Source organism: Arvicola amphibius, chromosome 5, assembly GCF_903992535.2.
Source record: "Arvicola amphibius chromosome 5, mArvAmp1.2, whole genome shotgun sequence".
Taxonomy (NCBI): Eukaryota; Metazoa; Chordata; class Mammalia; order Rodentia; family Cricetidae; genus Arvicola; species Arvicola amphibius.
In genome coordinates this window covers 12,948,851-12,972,310 of record NC_052051.1, presented here as the reverse complement: position 1 = coordinate 12,972,310, position 23,460 = coordinate 12,948,851, and the positions used below count along the sequence as shown (strand labels likewise).

At 50.6% G+C, this 23,460-nt stretch overlaps 1 protein-coding gene across 2 annotated transcripts in view; it reads left to right on the top strand.

The window, feature by feature from the left end:
- Eya2 (EYA transcriptional coactivator and phosphatase 2) overlaps window positions 1-23,460 on the top strand; it is a 91,111-nt gene that overhangs the window by 1,387 nt on the left and 66,264 nt on the right. For both annotated transcript variants that reach the window (XM_038330703.1, XM_038330702.1), the window contains exons 2-4: window positions 8,100-8,145; window positions 9,877-10,019; window positions 11,645-11,761. In XM_038330703.1, coding sequence (XP_038186631.1) covers window positions 8,100-8,145; window positions 9,877-10,019; window positions 11,645-11,761 — 306 coding nt within the window. The remainder of the gene's footprint in view (window positions 1-8,099; window positions 8,146-9,876; window positions 10,020-11,644; window positions 11,762-23,460) is intronic.

The following is a 23,460-nucleotide window of genomic DNA, read 5'->3' as shown; positions in this document are numbered from 1 at the left end:
TGAGTCGAGTAACCACAGGGATCAGAGGCAGGGTGGGAGTCTGGCTCTGGGCCACTCCTTTGTTCTGTCTTCACTGTGTACTGTGCAAAGTTGATTACTTTGTGAAAGATGGGGAAAGCGCCCCTCAAGATCTGCTTTCCCTTGAGGTGCTGAGTCCTTCAGCCCACCTTCCCACCTGGCGGGAGCAAAGGGGCAGACATCCCTTAGAGAAGTCCCTGCCCCCCCCCCCACCTTCATCTTTAGTGTTCCTGAGAATTGACTCTGGCAGGCTCTTCCTCATCTCTGGTTCCAAGAAATGCTGACATCGGCACAGAACAGGGTCATTTTGGGGGTGCATTCCCAACCCAGTCCTCTGAATCCAGCTTCCACCTCCCTGCCTTCTCTTTCGCTACCTCAGAAAACATTTGGATGCCATTTTGAACTGGGGGCTCAGGGTGTGGCTCAGTGCTGGAGCACCTGCCTCAGAGTGAAGGGCTGGGAGCTTAGCACAGCAGGAAAGCTTTCGCCTAGAGTCCACCCGTGATAGTAACTCTTCGTTCCCACATGTACATTTAAAAATCATTCTATTTAGTATATAGCTCAGCACCTGGCATGTAGAAGACCTTCAGAGTTATAGATGGATGATGATTAGGTGCATGGATGGATAAATAGGTGGGGGGCTGGATGAGCAGGCGAGTGGGTGAGTGGTTGTCTAGATAGGTGGTTAGAGAGATGGACAGATAGATGGGTGGGTGGGTGAGTGCTTGGATAGTTGGGTAGATACATGGGTGAGTGCTTGGGTAGATATACGCATGAGTGGTTGGGGAGATGGATGAGTGGTTGAGTGGATGGGTGAGTGGTTGTGTGTTTTGAAACATGGATGCAGACAGGGGTCTTGAGGGATGAGCTAATTTCAAGTCAATATTAGCTTTGAGCCACAAGTAAAGTTTTCTTAACTTCCCCCTGCCCAGTTTCTTACCTCCCTAAGGTTCAGGCCACAGCAGCCTCCTCTTGGATTCTGCTCTAGTTTCATCTCTGTTGCTCTGATAAAACCCTCTGACCAAAGCGACTTAGGGGAGGAAAGAGCTTAATTGCCTTATACTTCTGGGTCAGAGTCCACCACTGACGGAAGTCAGGGCAGTAACTCGAAGCAGAAGGCATGGAAGAACGCTGCTCTCTGGCTTGCCCTAGGTTCACGCTCAAGTTGCTTTACTCTATAATATGCATTTATCACATTAAAATTATATGATAATTCATACATTTTTATTTTCTCATTACCTGTGCTTTTAGCTAACCAACCTCGCCATCACCATCATCCTCTGAGCTATCTGTAGACCTTGTATGCACCAGTAGTCATTCTGAACGATTCTGGCTGTAAAAGAAGCAAGGCCCTTGCAGGCATCTTCTCTGTTTTTGTCCACTAGTTCAACAAAACCACAGTGCATGCTGTCAGCTAGCTTTTTTTTTATACATCCCGGGACCACATATCTAGGAGGGTGACATCCATAGTGGGTTGGGCCTTCCTGCATCCATTAATAAAGACAAGCTCCCATAGACATTCCCACAGGCCCATCTAGGTGATCCCTTGGTGTTAGGTGAGGCTCTTCTCTAAGTTGACTCCAGGCTATACAAATTGGAAATGAGAGATAACTAGGACCCTCTTGACCTTGTCAACTTGACCCACAAAGACATCACTTTTAAACCAGAAGCTTTCCATCCTTTGTCCCCAAGACCTTACGTTAACGCTACATTATAAAAGACCTACAGCTTTAAAAGCCCCAGTCTTTACATTTTTCAACACCTTAAAAGTCCAAGGTCTCTTTTAAAATCCAAAGTCTCTTACAAGTTGCACGCTTTCTTATTCCAAAAGGGAAGAACCAAGGTGGGGCGTCTGCATAATCAGATCAAAGCAGAACTAAAATCCGGCAATGTGGACCCAAGCTCTGTATCTCCGCGTCTGCCATCTGGAGCTTATTGGTGATCTTCTAGGCTCCCAAGGGCTCGGGCAGCCCCCACTTCCCCAGCTCTGCCATCTGCAGTACACATAGCCCGTCTCGTAGCCTGAGGTCAGGTCCGCCCTACCCTTGTCTCTGTCCTTGGTAGACATCCCACACTCCCAGAATCTCCAATATCCTGAACCAGCATCTTCAGTGGAGCTGAGGCCACACCTTCGCCAATGGCCTTTCTTTTAGAACACAGTGCCAGGCCTCAGCTGCACTCCATGACCCCTTTAATCATGTAGCTTCCTTGCCTTCAAAACTGGTACCACATGGGAGATCATACATTTTCAAGTTCAGGTGCCACTTGAACATTAGCATCTAGGTGCGGCCATGAGGAAATAACTTTCCGTTGTTTCCGTTGTCCTGGTGAAGCACAGTAAGCTGGTCTCTTTTTAAACACGGCTGATTCTTCAACCCCAGCTGACCAGCAAGCATGGGTGTTTAATTTAAAATACCACACAAATGGCTCAGATAGAGACCTTGCTTCCCTCTGAAACCTCACGAGCCAGGCCTCCACAGTCCATACCTCTCACTGTGTTCTTAGTGTCCAGACTCCCACAAAACATTCCATTAATCTCCAAACACTCAACTCTTTCCCCCCAGCTTCAATTCCAAAGCCCTCCCCAGTCCTCTGATAGAATACTCCAAAGGCACAGATCCCACACGCTTGGGTGTGTCCCAGCAACCTCCTGCTGCTGGCTTCTGTCTCCACTATTCTGTGACTAAAATCGCTCTAACCAAAAGCAACTTAGTGGGGAGGGGAGGGTTTGTTTGGCTTACACATCCAGGTGAGAGTCCATCACTGAGGGACATCAGGGCAAGAACTTGAAGCAGAAGCCATGGCGAAACCCTGCTCGGTGACTCACTCTCTGGCTCGTTCCTGGGCTCATGCTTGGCTGACCTTGTTAATACAGCCAGGGATCATTTGCTGAGGGATAGGGCCATTCATGGCGGCTGTTTCCTCCTACATCAGTTAATAATCAAGACACACACACACACACACCGCGTGCAGACATTTCTGCAAGCCAATCTGATCTAGGCAGTTCCTGAATCAAGGCTTGTCTCTCGGTTAATTGTCAAGATGACAGTTAATGCTAACAGATTCTCTCAGGGATAAGATGAACAACACGTAGGTGGGCACAGTGCTCACGGCTTACAGTAGCCACTGGGCAAGCCCATCTCGTTCTTCCTTCGTTCCTACTCAGGCAATAGTTGGATCTGAATTATATCCTGCTTTCTGAGAGGAAGGGGTAAAGGTTCTGAATACCAAGACGCCAGGGGGAAGATTCCTCTTTGAAAGTGTAGGTGCCTCTCTGAAAAGTTTCAGCCATAATTCTGTCAAGTGTTTAGGGGGAGGCGAACCCACCCCCAGGAGCAGGCACCCGACTCTCTGACTTCCTGCCCACTCCTGTCTCAGACTGAGTTTTTCGGTTTTATTCTGGCCAGCTCCAGTCTGAAGCTAGTGAGCTGGGTGCTGACCCAAGAAACACAGTCTACTTTCTGCTCCTTCTCTGTACTTTCGCACAGCTTCCCGGAGGCCACTGTGGGTACCGAGGATGCTCCAGATCCCACTCGAGGAATGAGGATTCCACCATGGCTCACAGTGAGCCTCTGCCTTACGCACACCCTCTATAGCCCATGTCTGCCCTGGGTTCTGGTTGCCTCTCGCTCTGCCTACTGCTACTAATTTTTCTTTAGAAAAAAAGAAAAGCAACAACCTAGAAATGAATTCCCTTTAAGAGAACAACTCGAACCAGCTTTAGAAAAATTTGACTGCTATTGCTCGTTACACTCTTTAACGTGCATTAAAATTAACTTGTGATGGTTTCCACAGAGGAGCACATATTTCTGACTCCCTAAATTATACTCTGAGACATCTACCTCTGCTCTCAGCAACACCACAGCAAGGGCCAAAAGAAGTATTTGCTTGCCAAAGCGCCCCCGTGAGAAGAGACGGAGGCACACTTCTGGACTCTTAACAGTGCTCTTCCGGGGTTGGGAGTGATGTCAGTCACACACTTGGGGAAGATGAAAGGACGCACTGGATGACACATATACACTTGCCTCGAGGCATTGTGCTGGCATCAGAAGCCATCTTGAGTCACTGAAGACCAGCTAAGAGTCAGCCCAGGGGCTCAGTAAGGCTGTGTACCAGTCACAACTGCTTTCAGAGTCATTAGCTTGGTAACATCGCTGTGAGGAGGTAAAGGCATGCCGATACCCAATGAGCTCTCAGAAGAGAATGGTTGCCAGGGGATGGGGCAGGGAAGTGAAAAGATAAGAATAGCTGGGGCTGGTATTTGGTAGCCTGGGTGTCCTCTGCAGGTCCCAACTGTAGCTCCATGTTTCAGATGAGAAAAGTGAGCCTCCACAAGAATGACTGACACGGTGCCCCTCTGGCAGGGTACAGAGAGCCAAGGTTTAATATGGAACCTGAGCTCTTAAGCCTCATCTGCTTCCTCTCCAAAGACATTAGGTCAGCCAGTTGTGAGATTTGGATCACAGTGAGTAATATCAGTACTTATGGAGTTCACACAAGCACACACACACATACACACACACACACACACACAATCGCATACAGTGTGTTCACATACATAATCACACAGCTGTATACACTCATATACAGGCTCTTCCTGTAGTTTCTGCTTATTAAATCTGGGCCTTGGGCTGGAGAGATGCTCAGCAGTTAAAAGCACACACCCAACCGTTGCAGAGGACCAGAGTTCAGTTCCCAGCGCCCAATAAACCACTCACTACTGCCCATTACTCCAGTTCCTGGGGATCTGATGCCCTCTTCTGGCCTCTGCAGCCACTGCACTCACAGACTGGGCTCTGCTCTGTACCTGGGGCTGGCCTGGCTGCCTTCCTGCTCAATCCAGAGTCTCTGACCTTCATGGTGTCCCACCCTAGTCCCATTACTCCTAGACACAGGCCAACTATCAATGAAGTCTATCCCATCCTCTCCAGGAGGAACACAGGGAGAAACAAGGGAAGGCGTAGGGGAGTCTGCCCCACCTTCTCAATCCCTAGATGTTTCATGATGGCAAGTTTAAATGTGATACAGGAGGCAAGAGGTTAAAAACTATTTTTCAAAAGAATAGTCTGCAAGGGAAAAAGCACTCTGCGCTCCCAAGTGCCCATCCCTGCCCCCCACTCCCCTGGCTGGGTGGACGACAAATGTGAGGAGCTGGGAGACGGGAGGCCTGGCCAAGTCCAGGGAGGGAAAGGCAGATGGCTGAAGAGGTCAGGAAGGGGGTGGAGGTGAGGAAGCCAGAAGCCTGAACAAAGCCACCATGCCAATCACTCCTTGGCAGCCAGGAGACACTCATTTCAAATGCCTGGAACAATAAGTTAACGGGAGCCCACAGAAATATTGTTTCTGCCGGTTCCGTTTTTTGTAAGTATTTGCTTATTTATTAATGAAAACATTAAAAGCATTTAATTCAATGGTTTCTGAATTTGCTCTGCACACTTGAGCTTTTTACCAACAGTGAGAGTGGCTGCTGCAGAGATAAGTGGTTCTTGGTCCTGGGAGATGAAAAAGGGGACCATGTCGAGCCTCCCTGGGGCAAAGACCTCAGGACCAAGAGAAGTATCAGGAGGCACCAACTAGGTGCCAGAACTTTCCTTGACTTTGAGTCAGTGCTGCTCTTTGGTTTTTTTTTTTTTTTTTTTTTTTTTTGGTTTTTTGAGACAGGGTTTCTCTGTGGCTTTGGAGCCTGTCCTGGAACTAGCTCTTGTAGACCAGGCTGGTCTCGAACTCACAGATGCTCTTTGGTTTTTAAGTGTAGTTTATAAAGAGTATATTTTATGCCATCACACCATGCATGTGCATAAACACATACACACACACACACACACACTCACACACACAAACACATACATAAGGAGAGTCAAGCTGAACTCTGGTCCTCTTACCATGATCGATACATGCTGACACTGCATGTAGTCATGCATACAGTTCTGTGTGTCTAAGGTCAGCTATGACTCGGTGTGAAGTTCAAGGAGGCACAGCAGAGTGTGTCTGAGGACTTGACGACAGAGATCAGGCTCATGTGACCCTTGGGTTCAGATTCAGACACACTCAGTTTCCAGAGCTTCTGGACAGAGGGTGGGAGAAGGAAGGCATTGCCTGGCTTGTGGTCCTATTGCCTCGTGGTAAGGATTAAATGAGATCCTGTGTCTAAGTCATTACCAATGGCCCGGCTCACCATTAACTCCTGAGGGGGTGCTTGCTGCAATCATACTAGTGGCCGTCTCTTGGCTTGTGGGGTCTTGATTGACACAGGCTGCAGGGCTGGGCCACCAAAGATCAGATCAGAGGCCCTGAGTGAGTTTCTCAGGACTGCCCCCCATCCCGCAGCTCTTCACCTGGGATTAAAATCATCAACGCAGAGAGAGGGATTCCCAGGAAAAGATGAAAGATGGATGTTGTCAGCCTATGAGATGTGTGAGGGAGAAGCTTCTGGGACTGCAGGTGGAGGAGGCTACCAAGTCCCAGAGTAAAGTGAGAGAGTTAGAGAGAGACTCAGAGTCAGCAGACTAGAAAAGTAACTCAGTGAATAAGTGTTGTTGACTGAGATTTCTGTCCCACCCAGTCCCACAGCTGTTCAGTCCCAAAGAAACACACAGAGGTCTACATTAATTATAAACTTGTTGGCCTAATAGCTCAGGCTTCTTATTAACTCTTACATCTTAAATTAACCGATAATTCTTGTCTGTGTTAGATGCATAGCTTGGTACCTTTTCTCAGTGAGGCATTCTCATCTTGCTTCCTCTGCATCTGGGGGATGACTGCAGACTGAGCCTTTTCTTTCCCCAGAATTCTCCTAGTCCAGTTGCCCCATCCATACTTCCTGCCTGGCTACTGGCCAATCAGCATTTTATTACACTATTACAAGTGACAAATCTTTACAGGATACAAGACCATTGTCCCACAGCAGAGTGTATCCTCTCTCCCCATCCAGAATTCATCCAGGTTACTTAAGGACATAAAGTGATGTTATTTGAAATAATGAGGCCCAAGGATACTCCCTGGGGAACCACCCAGATGGATGACACCCTAGAAAACAGCTCTCCCAGCTAAATCTGTTAGGTTTCGTCATCACCCACAGTTGTTCCCTGTGGTAGCTGAACAGCAGGTGTCCAGGAATGCAATATAAGACATTGTGTCAGGATCTCAGGGGTCAGCTAAGAAGTGCTTTCCTTGGATGTGCTAAAGCAAGCCTGACTTGAACCATACCAGCTAGAGTCAGCGGGGGGAGGGGGGGTGGACAGGAAGGTGATGTCATCAGGTGATATCCAGGCCAGGGAGATGACTCAGTCCGTAAAGTGCTTTCCATAGAAGGGTAAGGACCTGAATTTAACCCCCAGAACCTGTGTAAAAATCCTGGACATGGTGGTCTGCATCCCAGCGCTAGAGAGATAGAAATGGGAGAGACCCTTGGAACTTGCTGGCTAGGCCACCTACTGAAGTGGGCACATCCCAGGCCAATGGGAGACCCTGACTTGAAAAGCAAAGTGAACAGCTCCGGAGGAATGGCACCTGAGGCTGTCCTCTGGTCTCTAAGTGACCACACTTACACATGCACAAGAAGAGGAAGTGGGAGCAAGTGGAGGAAGAGGGGCATGGAAGGGAAAGACTAGGAGGAGGAGGAGGAGGAAGAGGGAGAAGGAAGAAGGGGAGGGAGAGGAAAGAGGAAGAGGAGGAGGATGAAGATGAGGAAAGGTCATATGGTTGGAGCCAGCCTGTATCTTCATCCTGCAGCTCTTGGTTGCCCCCTGTGATAATGTGACCTTCCGGCATATACTTCCTCTCTCTTTGGCTTCTGTTTCCCCTTCTGGGCAGCATGTGGGGCATTGGCTCTACCTGATGTTCCGAGATGCTGTGTGTTTTCCGTGCCTGCCTTCCTACAGTGCCTGGAGAACAGGTGCACCCAGAGAGGGGCTGTGAGCCCACTAAGAGAAGAGTGCCTACCTCTGAGAACTTTCTGTGGTAGAGAAAGTCCCCAGCAATGGCTCTCTAAGTTGCTCCCTACCCAAGTCTCTCTGAAGTCACAGTTTGAGCTGAACGTGGCCTTGGTACCTAAACCCTCATGTGTTTCTTTCTCTCTCCAGGCATTGCCAAATCGGCCTCTCCGAACTTGCCCCAGCTCTTTGCGAAGTGAGTACCCTGGCCACGTACATCCTCTTTATCTCACTTCTTCCCTTCCTCTTCTTTAGAGTCTGGTATCTGGGGTGGGGTAGGAGTGTGCTGAAACTGTTTCCCTAATAGGAATGCCAGCATGGTGGCAGCCAGATGGCCATGCACTGATAATTTGGCTGCCTGAACCTTGGCTTCCCTGTCTAGGAAAGGGAACATTGAGTGGCCTGTCCCCACAAAGTGAATGAATGTGTAAATTGCTTAGAATGGGCTCTAGTGTTGTCTGCTCTTTCCTTCTTTCTGAAGGTTGCTCCTTTTCGATTCTTTCCTTTCCCTATTTAGCACCCTCCCCCTTTCTCTTCCCCAGCCTCTGTCCTCTTCCTGTCCCTCTTCCTGCTGTTTCCTCACCCCCACTTCCTGCTTCCTATTTACTTCATCCTTTCCTTGTTCCTTTCTCCTGGCTCCAACACTCACCCAGGACTCCTCAGTCCCAAAATCCATATGAACCCTAGGATGAGAGAGGAGGGGACACAGCTTTTTCTTAGGGTTCCAGGCTTATGAGGAGAGCCCTGGGAAGAGAGGAGGGACACAGCCCTGTCCCAGTGTTCCAGGCTTGTAAGGAGAGCCCTGGGAAGAGAGAAGGGACATCTGCCTAAAATATACTTTTGAAGTAGACAGATTTTTGCTGATGTGGTACAAGGAGACCAGCCACGCTCCTAGTGACCCAGGCTGAGAGAGTAAACACATGGGTCACGTTCAGCCAGCGGTGGATCTAGAGTATTGGGTGGAGTGAAGGCATTCAATGTGCGGCCTCTGGATTCATGTCATTCCACAAGCTTTGTGGGTTAGTGAGTGTCCCTGAGCTTGTCTCCCAAAGATGAGAGCTGAGAACCTCCAGTGTCATCAGAACTGGAGCCTTCACTGGGCCACTTAAAAATGACCTGGACTGGGGCCTGGGCATGCAATGGGAAGAGAATTACCAGCTGTTTATCACCAGCTGAAGTGGTATGGCAGGGGTACAGACAGAGGGTCATAGTCAAGTGATGGTCCTTTAAAGTTCAGATGACAGTACAGACCCAGGCCTGGTCTCTTATGTCAGTAACTCTAGCGCTGGGGGGATGGAGTCAGGAAGATCCTTGGAGTTCATTGGCCAGCCAGGCTGCCAAACCAATGATCTCTGAGGTTAGGAGAGATACTGCCTCAAAAAGTAAGGTGAGGTGGGACAGTGGAAGATCCCAACCTGCAGCCTTCATGTGTGTGCAGACGTCTGCCACACATGTGCCTATGCAAGGGTGGGTAACCAAGCTGACCACGATGATGCATAAACCTGAATGTCCCCACAACAAAGGTTCTCTGTTTCCCACATGAAGTCTGACGTGGAGCTGGTCGAACTCTAAAAGGCTTGACTATGCTGGCTAACACGGGGACGCAGCATCTCCGAGTGACAGCTTTGCTACTGCAAATGACTTCTCTGCTGCCCAAAGAGAGGGGAAGGAAGTCGGGCCACAGGTGATGGTGTACAACAAACCTACCCACATCTCGTCAGATGGAGCCCTGAGCCATGGTGGAATCTGACTGCAAAGAAGATAGGAAAACACACCTTGGCTCCCAGGGAAAGGACAAAATGAGCAGGGATGTGCCCAAATGTTGCCTTTGCTTGAGAAAGCAGAATGCCATGGGGAAAATGGTCCCAGGATCCTGAGGAAAGTGTTGGGCTGGACTGGGAGACTTAACCATCTCTCCTTCCATCAGGCCTCACCCGTGTGTCACTCCTGGTCAGCCCTCCGCAGCCATGGCAGCCTATGGCCAGACACAGTACAGCGCAGGCATCCAGCAGGCACCACCCTATACAGCGTACCCACCTCCAGCACAAGCCTATGGGATCCCCCCTTACAGTGAGTACCAAGCAAGCCCTTGCACCCCCTGGAAACCCCAACATTGTGGTCCCTTCGTGCCTCAGTTCAGGATCATAAATGTAGCTGGACTGATTTCAGCTTGGAGGTAAAAGGGGAGAGAGCGTGGCTGAAGCATGGCTCAGATTCTCCCGGGTTATGTCAGGATGTCTCTTTCAATTACAAGAACCGTAACGCTAACCCATGCTGGTTTCAGGGAGATGAGGAGTTGGTGATTCATGTGCTGTCGTATCTAGGGATGCGGTTGTCGCCATGTATGGTGTTCCAGTGGCATTCGTGAGGGTCCGATGAGATATCTCAGGCTTGCCGCACAAACCTGGCAACTTGAGTTTGATCCCTGGAAGTCACTTAGGGGTAGAGGGGAAAATATAACTCTGTAAGTCATCCTCCGACCTCCACATGTGCACACGTTCACCCGTCATCTACAGAGCGCTCATGGGAAGCTTGAGCCATCTTTGGGTGCTCTCCTCTGAATGGCCTTCACTCCCACAGAGGTTGTCCCCTCATGGTAACACAGACAGTGCCAACTTTGGTCTTTGAACTTCAGTATTCCTGGCAGAAAGAGAGTTTGCCCTTCTCAGAACTTTCATAGAAGTCCCTCTTGGTCCTCATTGGTCAATCTGGTTCATGTGACAATGCTGTACCCAAGGGGGAATAATGGAATGAGGAGGCTAAGGAGGCCATGGTCACAGGTTAAGTATAGAGAGGCTCGATTCTCTTGAAGTCAGGCAGGGGAGGAGGGACTGAAAGGGTGCTTTGGGGGCCTTGAGCATCAACTCCTCAGAGTGCAAAAATGTTATGTCACCGGCTTCAGGCAGGGACCTGGGTGCTCAGATGAGCTGTTTCCCTGGGTGTGGGCTTCAGTGTTCACAGGTTCTTCCACTACAGTGGCAGACACAGCCCTAAGCACTTCTGAGCTGCAAGTACCCCACACAGAGGGCCTTTCCTGCCTAGGACACCTCCCTGAAGCCCCAGAGTTCCCTCTGTCTGGGCTCCACCCTGTCCCTGACCCAGACTCCAGAGCAGAAGGGACCGAATGCTCTAGATGGCTACTGTGAGCAACATGTCCCTGCACAACTGGGGGCTAGGCCCATCAGGAGCAACCGATCTACAGTAAAGAAGGCGAGCTACTCAGAGGAGGGAAAGCCGGCTGCAGAGCCCCCACTTCCATGCACACAGATGGGTGTGAGAGCTGGGCATGGCAATGCACACCAGTAATCCCAGCAGTTGGGGTGGGGTGGAACAGTGGCTCAGCTGCAGAAGCTCGTCCAGCGTGGGCAGCATCCTAGGCTCCACCCCAGCCCTGGATAAACCAGCTGCGACACTTAGGAAGGGAAGGCAGGAGGATCAGAAGGGCAAGATCATTCTTGCTATGTAGTGAATTTAAGGAAAGCCTGAGATGCATGAGACCCAGCCCCAAACACACACACACACACACACACACACACACACACACACACACACACAAACTTGTACACCTGCTGACTTTTGCACTAATATGACTTCTGGTTTAGAAGCTCATGCAAACATTGTCTTGACTCGGTGACTCTTCTGTGGATGACAGGAAAGGGTTCTAGCCATGTCTGGTGCTTCTGTCTCCTTCCAAGGTATCAAAACAGAAGACAGTTTGAACCATTCCCCCAGCCAGAGCGGGTTCCTGAGCTACGGACCAAGCTTCAGCACCGCGCCTGCTGGACAGAGCCCCTATGCCTACCCAGTGCACAGTAAGTGTGGTGTCTGGCCCTCCCTGCCCATCTGGAGCACCCCAGGGTGGAAAGCTGTCCATTTACCCACCTACTCAGCAGACCGTCAAAGTGCCTACTGTGTGCCAGGCTCCATCATAAGGGATGGACAAAGCGTGAGTTCTGCCCTGGGGGCAGTCCCATGGCCCCAGGCAGAGGTGGGGAGTCACAAGCCAACAGATAATCAGCAGTCCTGCCAGAAGCTGAGCGAAATGAAGCATCATGGGACCCACATAGCGTTGACAAGCAGCTGAGAGGCCAAGGGAGAGATGGAGCCGACTGTGGCACTGGACAAAGACAAGGGTGAGGTTGGCGCTAGCTATATGAGCACCTGGGAAGGGCATCTCAAGCAGAGGGAGTGGGAGATACAAATGCTAGGTAGTAAAATATGTCGATGTGTTTAAGGAACAGAACAGAGATGGTGACCCTGGGACAAACTGAGATGGTCCCTGAGAAGGGAGCCTCAGGGAGGGACCAGGAACCTGTAGTCTGTGCAGCCATGTTGGCTTGCATTGTGATGCATCAAGCAAGGCCATTGCTGAGACTCGGAGAAAGGCCATCCATGGGATAAGAGGCACTCAAGTGCCCAGGAGGTGTTCCTGCAGCCCCCACGTGACTGAAGGAATGGATCTGCTGGGCTCCCCCTGGACTCACTTCCCCTTCTCTGACCCTCCCAGGGCCCCTTCTCTTCTTGATGCCCCAGGTAGCACTTGGGCCTGATGCACAGAGCAGGGGACAGAGGCTGTGCCTCTGGGAGCATTCATTCTGGTGCTTTCCTCCTTATAAACAAGCAGGGTCTGAAAACAGTAGCACTGGGAAAGAGAGGATGGCGACTGGGTGGTCTCAAGGGTGAGTGTGCTTTTATTTTAAAATGGCTACTGGGATTTGTGGCCACTGTATCATCTGTGTTTGGCTTGTTTCATTAATGGCTGCACAAATGTCATCAGGGTATGTGGAGAAAGTGGGTGCAGTCACAGCCAGGAAGAGGATCCCACCTTGTCCCACCTTATCCCAGCACCCAGTGGGTGCCAGGTGGGGGTGGCATACAGTCACCAACACTCTCTGAAGTACTGAGGCAGTAAGTATGCCCACTTCCCAGAAGAAGAAACTGAGGGGTCAAGGGGATGACCAGTCTGACCAATGTCGGGGCAAGAACTTTAGATATTCCCTCAAGTTCAGTGGGAAAATTGTCTCCTTGGTGGGGTGGCATCCCATCCCTCAGCCTTCACCCCAAACCCTTGACCTTGACTATGACATCTTTCTCCCCTGCTCCTGCTATTGTCTCTGTTATCCTGCCAGTGACTTTTCTGAGTCCCACTGGAGGGTGACAGCTGCTGGATCCATCCCTCAAAGCCAGTGAGGAAGGGGACCATTCTTGGCAATAAAGGTTCACCAAGGACAGGAACTTGCGCTTGCATTAGGACCAACCCTTAGCTCTGCAGCTAGAAACCACACTTGCTGATTGGGACGTCTGTTGCTGATGAGTCTGAACAGGGGGCACCATCCACTCTCAGCCCAGCTGTGTATTATGTGCCTGACCCTCTGGAGGTGCCCCGGCATTCACTCGCCCATTCATGTTCCATAACTGAATGCTAGCTTTGCACCTGGCATGGGGTGAGAAGGCAGCAATGGAGAAGGATGGTTCCCTCAGGAGAGAGATAGACGGGAATCCATTCATGGGGAAACAGTTACAGGTTGTGGTCAAGAGTGTGAAGAAGCTCAGAGTGGCGTGATGGACATGACCAGAGGAACAAGATCAATGTGCCCATCCTCTGGGTGGACACAGTTGCCCTATGACAAAGGCAGAGAACCCAGGGCAATGTAAAACTGTCAAGTGGGGTCATGTGACCCAGGCAGCAGGATGGAAACCCAGCCTTCTCCAGTTGAGGCACACAGCTGCACAGCATCCTGCCCCTCTGCGCTCACAGATCCAGTTAGAAAGTGACTTTCAGCAGAGGCAGACTCAGTCTTAGACCCAACCCCACCTCAGTTCCCAGGAGCCCTTCACACATCAAACACACCCTCTGCTCATTTCCTGCCAACCGTGGGAATGGCGCTTGCCATTTTCTCATGATTCTCATGGCCTCCATGTGTAGAGAGTGTGACTGGACCTCCTGCTCGCTTCAACCCTGATACTGACAGCTTTCAGGAGAGCCAGGCCTCCTCCCTTTCAAACACAAACACACTGTGCTCACATCTCAGGCCCATGTCAGCAAATCTACTCTGAGTTGCTCCAGAGAAGGAATAAACTCTCAAGTGATTTGTATAATTCTGTGGGGAGAGAGAAAGAGAGAGAAAGAAAAAGGAGCGAAAGACCAGATTGGCTGAGTGGAGCCCGAGGCTCTCCGTGGGCTGTCTTCTAGCAGCGTTCTGTGGGGGAGAAGCCAGGGTCCCTTTCATAAATGTACATGGAAGAAATAGGACCATCCCACCACTCTACAGATTGGTAAACTGAGGCACTGTAACAGTGTGGCAAGTGTGTCTCCCCTTCATCTCCCAGCTTCTTGCACACTGATGTCTGTAGCAGGCTCGCTGATTTACATTCCCCATGGTGAACGAAGGCTCTTCCTCCCCCACATCCTGGCCAGCATACATGGTACTGTTCTCGATGGCCACCATTCTGACTAGGTTGAAACCAAATGTAGTATTTGTTCTTATCAGGTTCGTTTGCTTTAATTCATTTATTTCTTGCTGAGATATAATCCACATGCCATTAGCTTTACCCTTTGGGAATGTTGAGATCAGAACATTGACATAGCTGTGCAGTCTCTACCAATGACTCCCCGGTGTGTACGGTGGCCAAAAAAGACGCCCCATCCACTGGGGCTGTAGCCCAGTGGCAGAGCGCTTGACCGTCCACTGAGATCCTAGGCTCAATTCCTCACATGGGAGAAATAAAAAGAAAGACATCACTCCCTCTAGTAGATTCTTTTAGTGAGGGGAATAAAATATCCATTAGAAGTCACCCCTCTTTCATATTAATTTTGAGAGCAGATTAAACATTCAAACATCTATAAATATTTTTCTTCCACTCAGACCCTGCATCCACCCAGCGTCCAAACCTTGTCGAGTGCCTGAGAACCCATGCAGAATTTCTTATGCAGATATAAGCACTGTCAGCAGTGTGTTAGATCCTGTTACCATGACAACAGTCATAGGGAAAAGCATCCTCCAGGTGACCAAGTTCCTTTGCGCTGGCATCTCTCTTTATTGTGGGCTTGCTTTGTCTTCACGTGCCATCCCATGGCTCCCTTCTTGACTCTTGTACCCAGAGTTCGCTGAGCTTCCTTGGTCTATGGGTTCGTAGTTTTGTTTCTGCTACTATTTCTTCAAAGAACTCCTTCTGGACTGGGGAGATGGCTCAATTGATACAGTGATTGCCTCACAAGCATGAGGACCTGAGTTTGATTCCCCCAGAACCCACAATAAAATACAGCACTGAGGAATCAGAGACAGGTGGATCTCTGGAGCCCTACCCCCCCACACACACACACTGGCCAGCCAGCCCAGCCTGCCTGGTGAGCTCCAGGTCTCTCTCCCAGAGAAACCCTGATTTGAAGGCCATAGACCGTGGAGCCAAGGAATGCTTGCCTAGGATTCACGAAGCCCTGGGCTCCATCCTCGGCTTCACATAAACTGAGTGTGGTGGCTCACACCTGTCATCCTAGCACTTGGGAGGTGGAGGCAGGAGCATCAAAAGTTGAAGATCGGTTTGAGCTATGCATAGTGAATTTGAGGCCAGTGCTTTTGCACCCACTGAAGGCAACCTTCCAGGACATTCCGCCCAATGCTTGTGAAGGGTGTGCGCGCGCTCTCTCTCTCTCTCTCTCTCGGTTCAGTTCTACTCAAGGAAAGTTCTGGAAGCTGCTTCTTCCTCTTCACCTGGGTAGTTTCCTCATGCACATGAGCCTTCCCTAAAAGTAGCATCTGAGGAGAAATAAGCTGCAGACTGCTGCCCCGCCCCCCAGCTCTCAGCCAGCTGTTTCTCTCTGGTGCCCACCCTACACATCCGAGTCACAACACTTCCTGCAGGTCCAGCTCCACCTGGGTGCCCATCCTAAAGAGAGCATTGGCCGTTTGTTTCAGGTCTAGCTAGGGTCACTGCCCTGATGGCCTGATGCCCAGTGCCTGGGGAAATGGCTGCTTCACATTCTGTCGGTCAGAGGACAAATGCTCCCTGAGCATCAGCCATGGCCAGGAGTGGAAGTCCCACGGGGAGGGGTCATTTGTGATTCTTTTCCATCATGGATGCTGCTGACTTCGCGTGTGTGGATGCTGTTATAGGCACTGGGCTCTTCCTCTGTCTGCCTGGCCACATGCACTGTTCTGAGGAACCTTACTCTAGCCGGTCCATGAGCCCTTTGCCCTTGTTGTCATGATGCACCCTCGCCGGTGTCTCATCAACTGAGATGTTTCCACCTGTGTGTGTGTGCACGCGCGCGCGCCCATGTGTACTCATATTTGCATGCATCCTTGTGGGAACGGGGGCATGTACTCACGTGAGCCTGCGTGGAGACCAGAAGTCAACCTTGAGTGTCTTCCCTTGCTCTCTGCCTTGTTTTTTGAGACAGACTCCCTCACTGAGTGTGTAACTTGCCAATTTGGGTAGTCTGGCTGGCCAGTGAGTCTTGGCATCCCCCTGTCTCCACCTCCAGTGCTGCCACTACAGCCTTCTTCCAGAGAGAGGCCTGCTGGGATCCAGTTCAGGCCTTCAGACTTGTGCAGAAAGTTGTTTAACATGGCCAGGCCATGTCCCCAACCCGGCAACCATGTCTGAGTGTGGTCTGCCTTTGTTATGTTAGGTGTTGGCAGCTGGCTTTAATGCTATCTTGGGAAGCCCTTGGGAAGTAGACAGGTAGGCACCGGGCGGGGGGCCCTTCCTGTCCCATTTTGTAGTCTGGGTCCATATTTTCTTAAGAACCACAAGGCCTTGGAGCAGAAATAGAAACGGCTAAGCACAAACCAAAGGCACCTGGGATACAGGCAGATGGGAAAGCCTGCCCTGGAAAACCTTAATGGCAGGTGACCATAGCAATGTCCCCCATCCTGGCCAAGTGAACGAGGCTGTTTTACCTTGGTGGTGACAGTGTTAGACTGCCCTGGCCCAGCCAGTTCTGAGCTGGTGAAGTCAGCCTGATCTCCCTTGATCAGGCAGGTCAGGAGCCAGGCTTGGCAGCCCAGCTGCGCTGGCCCAAGGTCAGGTTCCGGGGTGTGAGTCAGCAACTCTGCTGACCACAAAGCTCTGAGGTCCCAGCACATGTCACTGTGATCTCAGCCCCACCTCCCCGTGGCGGCCACCTTCATAGGTTGGCCAGCCCTCTGTCCTGTATCTGGCTAGTCTTCCACATTCAGGACATTTAGAGGTCAAGGGACTGGGGTCTCTCTGATTATATGCAGAATTTGGTTGGTTGCAAACCCCAAAGCCACCAGGAATGACAGGGGCAGGATGAAAGGTTTGCCTGGGGTCCTACTACAGTGGTCACTAGCCCCAGAGCTACTGGGTACTTGAAATATGGCCAGGGTGATGGAGAAAGTGGCTTTTCACTCCTGTTTAATTTTAATTAATCATGGTGTCATGATTAGTTGGGCAGACCAGCTCTAAGAGAGGTGGGTTCTTGTCTGCGGCACTGGGAGTTGAACCCCGGGCCTCATGCATCTAAGCACGGGCTCTGCCTCTAGCCTCTACCTGCAGCCTTTTATTAAAGCCAGATTTTTATTTGGAAACAAGATCTCATTAAGGCCCTTAAATTCATGATCCTCCTGCCTCAGCCTCACAAACAGCTAGAATTACAATCCTGTGGCTCCAGACCCAGCTGCTGTTCCCTCTTCCTCCTCCTTTTCCTCCTCCTCCCCCTCCCCCTTCTCCTCTTCTATCTTTTGTGTGCATATCTTTGTAAGTATGATCTGTGTATGTGTTTCTGTGTGTGAGAATAAGTACGTGCATGTGGGAGTCTGAACAACCTCTGATTTCCACCCTAGCTGTCATCTTGCTGGAGACACAATGTTTTGTTAATCAGTGCATGTTTTGTTAATCAGCCCATGAGTTTATTGAGATTCTCTTGCTTGTGCCTCCTATCCCTGTGGTTCCGGAACCTGTGCAGGTCCCCGTGCAGCGAGCACTTTCCCCACTCAGCCCCTCCCCAGCACAAGCACACCCAGCTTCTAAGGGCAGTAGAGAAGCCAGCTCTCAGCCCAGTGAGCAGGTCATCGTACTTGCTATGAGCTGAACGGTGTCCTCCCACACGTCTGTGTTAAAGGGCTCACCCTACGAGGAGGTATCTGGAGATAGGCCTTGCAGGGGGAGGGCATGTCCACTAGGAGATCACTGAGTTGGAGCTTTAGGGATGGGACAGGTGTAGTTTTGAAAAGAGATCTCATGTTCTCTCACCTACCACAGTGCTCTCCATGGAACAGCTGGGTGAGGATGTTTGGAGACAGGGATTGTCTGTAGACAGGGCCTCCTGACCTTGGCCTCCCCAACCTCCAGGCTACAGAGAGAAGCCACTCCATCATCTATGGTTTCTTACTGTGACAGCCTGACTTACCAAGATGGTGGGTTTCCGAGCCAGGCCACAGTAAGAGGAAGAGCAGAGTGCCAGGCACAGTTTCTACTGCTGTCCCTGAGGGATTCTATAACCCTCTTCTGCCCTTTTTAGGGGGGTCTTTAAGGCAGAGTGTCAGGACTGAGGCCTGAGGTGCCACCGCAGACCTGCTTGTGATGTAGAAAGCAGGTGGACACAGAGGTCCATTGTCCCTGTGGGTGGTAATGGAATTGCTCCCAATGCTGGGTACTGAGAACAGAAAAGCACAAGTCACAGGACCAGTGGAGAGTCACCTGGAACGCTAGACATGGATGGCCTTTATCCATCATATCCAATGCCCCTTCTTGTAACAAACGATTTAGAAGTCCATTGTGATTTTGAAATGAAATTCATATGCCGTTTAAGCAACTTATGCAGTCTGTGTGTGAAATGCCTGAGCATCCACATGGAGACCAGAGGTCCACTTCTGGCGTCCTTCCATAGCAGTTGTCCACCTTGGCTTTTGTTTGCTTTTGTTTGTTTCATTTGTTTTGAAACAGGGTCTCTTGTTGGCCTGAGGTTTTCTGGTTTAGGTAGACTAGCTGACCAGCAAGCCCAAGGCATCGTCCGGTCTCATCCTCCAGGGCTGGGAATACTAGAGTGTGCCACACATCCAGCTTTTTATGTGGGTTCTGAGGATTGAACTCGAGTTCCCCTGCTTGTGTGAAAAGCACTTTACCAAGTAGCCATCGGTTCAGCTCCTGCCTATGTATATTTTCAAGTCAAAACTCCTAAGCCAATTAAAATACTCTTAGTATAATAATTTTTAGAGTGAACACTCTATGAAACAGTCCCACGCACCACTCAGGACACTAAAGCAGGACAGCTATCTAGGCTCCTAGGCAACACAGCTGTCACCAGCAGTGTGACTTTCATGTGGCTGTGATCACACCTGACAGAAATAATTAGGGAAGAGGTGATGTGGTTTAGACTCATGGTCTCAGCTCATCGTGGTGGGGAAGGCACATGAGGGAACCCAGGTTCATGGCAGCAGGAGTGTGTGGTGGAGACCATTCACATCATGGAGGGCCATGAGACAGTCAGGCCAGAGCCAGGCTCTAGGGATGACCTGTCCCTTCCTACACCTGGACCCCACTCCTAAAGGTTGTGAAGCCTCCCAAAAATAGCATTGCCAATCAGAGTGCTTTCCAAGCACTCCTGCAGGGTCCTCTTCTGACCCTGCATCACTCACTGCCAAGTGGCAGCTGCAGACATGAGGAGAGATGGGCAGGATGCAGGGAAAACCATCAACCATTCATTCAACAAACATCCCTAAGTGCAGGCTCCATTCCAAGCAGTGGATGGGGTGCGTGCTGTGCAGCTCTGAGATGGTAGCCAAGGCTGTATGGATTTCATGGCCCAGAAAGGAAACATTGACTATTCACCCAGTACTCAGTGAACAACAAAACTTTGCTTGCTCATGGTCAGAAGTCTGGAGATTACACATATTTGGTGGCTGCTAAGGCTCTCCAGGTTTGGGTCAGCCACCTCTGTGCCAGGCAGTTACATGGTCTTTCCTCTGTATAGGCTTGGAGAAGGATCTCCCTCATTCTTATAAGGACACAGGTTATGGCCTGGTGACGCTTGTGACTTCTGCTGACCTCAGTCTCTCCCTAGAGGCCCCCTTGCCAAGTAAGTCACCCTAGAGTTAAGGGTCTCAGTATACAAACTGGGGGAACAGGGCTCAGAGTGCAACAGTGGGGAAGCCAGCAGGTGACTGGAGCCCTTCCAGCTGTGATGCTCACTCCAGGGAGCACAGCTGAGAGAGGAAAAGGCTTGTCCAAGAGGGGACAGTGGTGCTGGGGACAGCAAATCATGGAGAAGTCCAGAGGCTGAGAGGACCAGGGGACAGGGCCCAGTCAGAGGATAGGTGAGGCTAGGCCTGGCAGAACCTGGTGGGCAGCTGGATTGTCAGGAAGCTGTCAGAGTTGTAAGACAGAGGAGGTGACCTAGTTCACATTTCAGAGACCAGGTGAAGCAGTCCCATGAACTGTAGGGTGAGGGGACAGTGTGGTGTGTGTGTGTGTGTGTGTGTGTGTGTGTGTGTGTGTGTGTGTGTGTGTTATGAGTACAATACCAAAAGAGGCCAGAAGAGGGCATTGGATTTTCCAGAGCTGGAGTCATAGGTAGTTGTGAACCCCCATGTGGATGCTGGCAACCTAAGTCCAATGAAAAAGCAGCAAGTTCTCTTAACTGCTGAGCCGTCTCTCCAGCCTATTCGCGTTTTTATTTCAGATGTTCCAAAGAAATAAGAGCTGAGCCTACCCTAAGGTCTGTACCTAGAGTCTGTTGAGAGGTGACAGAAGAGTCCCTTTCCTGTCCATATTAGCTCTGGGAGTGGAGGGATAGGAGGGACCAACGGAAGCCACAGGTTCTACTGTGGTGAGTCTACCCAAGACAAGCAGAGAGCTCAGAGTCAGGCAGACAGCCTTCTGCTCAGGAATCCAACAGAATCCGTAATGAGCAGCAGCCAGGAATGGGAGACAAAGCCCCCAGCAGCCTAGGGAACCGCTACTGAGAAACAGACAGAAGACAGCAGGCAATGAACTTTCTCTCCACTCAGAAATTGTCCATAGACAGGACTGAAGCCAGGCCCTGGGATGCACAATGATCCCTTGGGACAAATCCATTTTAGCTGTTGCTAAGAGCTCAGGCCATGAGCCAGCTGCCACCTGCACTCCACCCCACCCCAGACAGAGCTTCTCTAAGCTGAGAAACCCACAGCCAGTCCCCAGCTTACAAAGGTCCATGTCCTGTGTGATAGGTCCTTGTACCCCATGCAAGTGACCTGATTCTGCCCACCCAGATCCACCTGGTTTTTCATACTGTGTTGAGTTGCTCAGATATTTATTTTAAATTGTGTGTTATCAGTATGAATCTTTCTAGAGCTTACTCTGTGTATTTATGTGAGTGTGTGTGTGTGTGTGTGTGTGTGCGCGCGCGCACGTGTGTAAACATGCTGTTTTGCTGAGCGTCTCCTTTCTATCTTTGCCATTGGGTAGCATGTATTGGAGGTCATCTATGGCCTGTTCCCAAGCACCATCTTGGTCTCTGGTCTAGCTTCTGGGTACTGAACAGAGAGAGAGAGAGACCTCATGTGGCACCCCAGTCCTGTTGCTTGCTGACACACACCTTCAGGCCAATCCCACCTCTCAGACTATATGTATGATCTTCTCTGAGGAACTGGTCCACCACGGCCTCCGCTGTGGACTGGGCGCAGGTTGTGCAGACTGGGGCTGAGGACAATCCTGGGATGAAGCCAGTGCTCGCTCAGCTGAAGCTGCTGTCGTCACTGTTGGCATGTGCCTATTTCCCAGCATCCCCTTCACCATGGCTTCCTGCTGATGTGACAGTTTCTACCACATCAGCTATATTTTTTAACCTCCTCTGAAGCTCACAGTCTCTGTTCTGTTTTGTTATTTTGGTTTTTTTTTTTTCTGCTCTAGAAATTTCTACTCTGGTGAAATTTGGGTTGGTGCCGTGCCCTTCTGTCCCTATTACTTGTCCTGTGACTCCAGGCATGTGTCTCTGTGCATCCGTGCATATGTGAGTGCCTGTGTGTCCCAGAGATCCCTCCCAGACACATCTCTGCTGCTCCCGTGAACTACAGCTGCCCGGTCAGCTCTGCAAAGCCTGACAGCCACAGCCAGAGCCATGGCTGCTGGAGCTGCAGTCTGAGTCCACACTGGCTGCTTGTGACACACCCCTGTGACCAAGACAGGGACAAGAATGAGAAAACCCGGGAGAGGAGCCCCACCTCGGCGCTAGGGGAGGGCCCTCTCCTACAGCCCCAGGTGCCTGGAATCTGCTTCACTGAGGCTCCAGCTGTTCACGCTCAGTGTCAGGTGACCTGCCAGGCTGCTAAGCCCTCAGAGATGCAGTGCTACGTGTTAGAACAGATGGGCCAGGGGTCTAGGTTCTGAAAGAGGCAACAGGATCCAGATTCTGGTACAAGCCCAGCATAGAGCAGATCAAGAGAACACACCTTCCCACTGGGAAGTGCTGGAATGTTTGAGTGTGAAGCGGAGATGCTGAACCGTGCATGCATGCGTGCATGTGTGTGCACGCACTTTGGAGTCTTCCCATGCCTCTGCTCCTTCAGCAAGGACAGTAGCCCCTATCTCGCTGAACTCTGCAAACAGGGAATAAGTTTGAAGCTCTGAAATTATTCCCGCAGCCTTGCATGCTACCCAGTGCCTCTCTGTGAGCACCAGCCAGGAGTTAATTCTGTGGCCTTCTTTTCTTTTTATGAGTTCTCTCTGGTTGTGACCGAGGACTCAGATGCTGGGAGTACTTATCACCCTCTGGGGCAGGGAACAGAAGACCAAGCAAAAGGTTCAGTGGCCTCCTGAAGATAGTAGGGTCCCCACAGTGCACTTCTCGAACTGCCAAAGTCTCCCCAAACAGATATCTGTAAACCCTTTCTACTAAAGTCCCGCTAGGAAACATCTCAGGCTCTGAAAGTCACTGAGACAGCTCATCTCTACCTGGACCACACAGAAACAGGGCCTGGCTGGGTGCCAAATAAAATTTTATCTATACAAACAGGTGCCAAACCTGAGAGTGCCAGCTCCCAATGCCTACAGTATGTCAGCCAGGTCTGGAAAGCAGCCGTGGCTGCCACCAGTGCTGCCCCCAACAGTGAGTCATACCCAATGACCCAGAGGCAGGCATGCATTCCCAGCCTCTCACATGGGCAGTATGTAAGGGATAGACAGTTGGCCAGTGTGGCAGTGAAGTTAGGGTGGCATTAACCAGGTGACTCCAGGTCAGAGCATTCAAGGGCTAGAATGGGACCCTTTCTCCCCTCTAACCATGTTCAAGCCGGGGGACATTCTCTTGGTAGATGTCTACTAGTTATACAAAGGAACACAGCCCTCTGATATCCCCCAAAGGACATAGAGCATGAGAAATGAGTACATGTATGTCATGTATGAGCCACCAAGACTCAAGGGATGTTTGTTACGGTAGCTCACCACCCCCTGTCCTAACTGATACCTGGGGATGTTTGTTACTGTAGCTCACCACCCCCTGTCCTAACCGATGCCCAGAGATGCTTGGTACTGCAGCTCACTATCATTGTCTGCCTGATCCATTTGC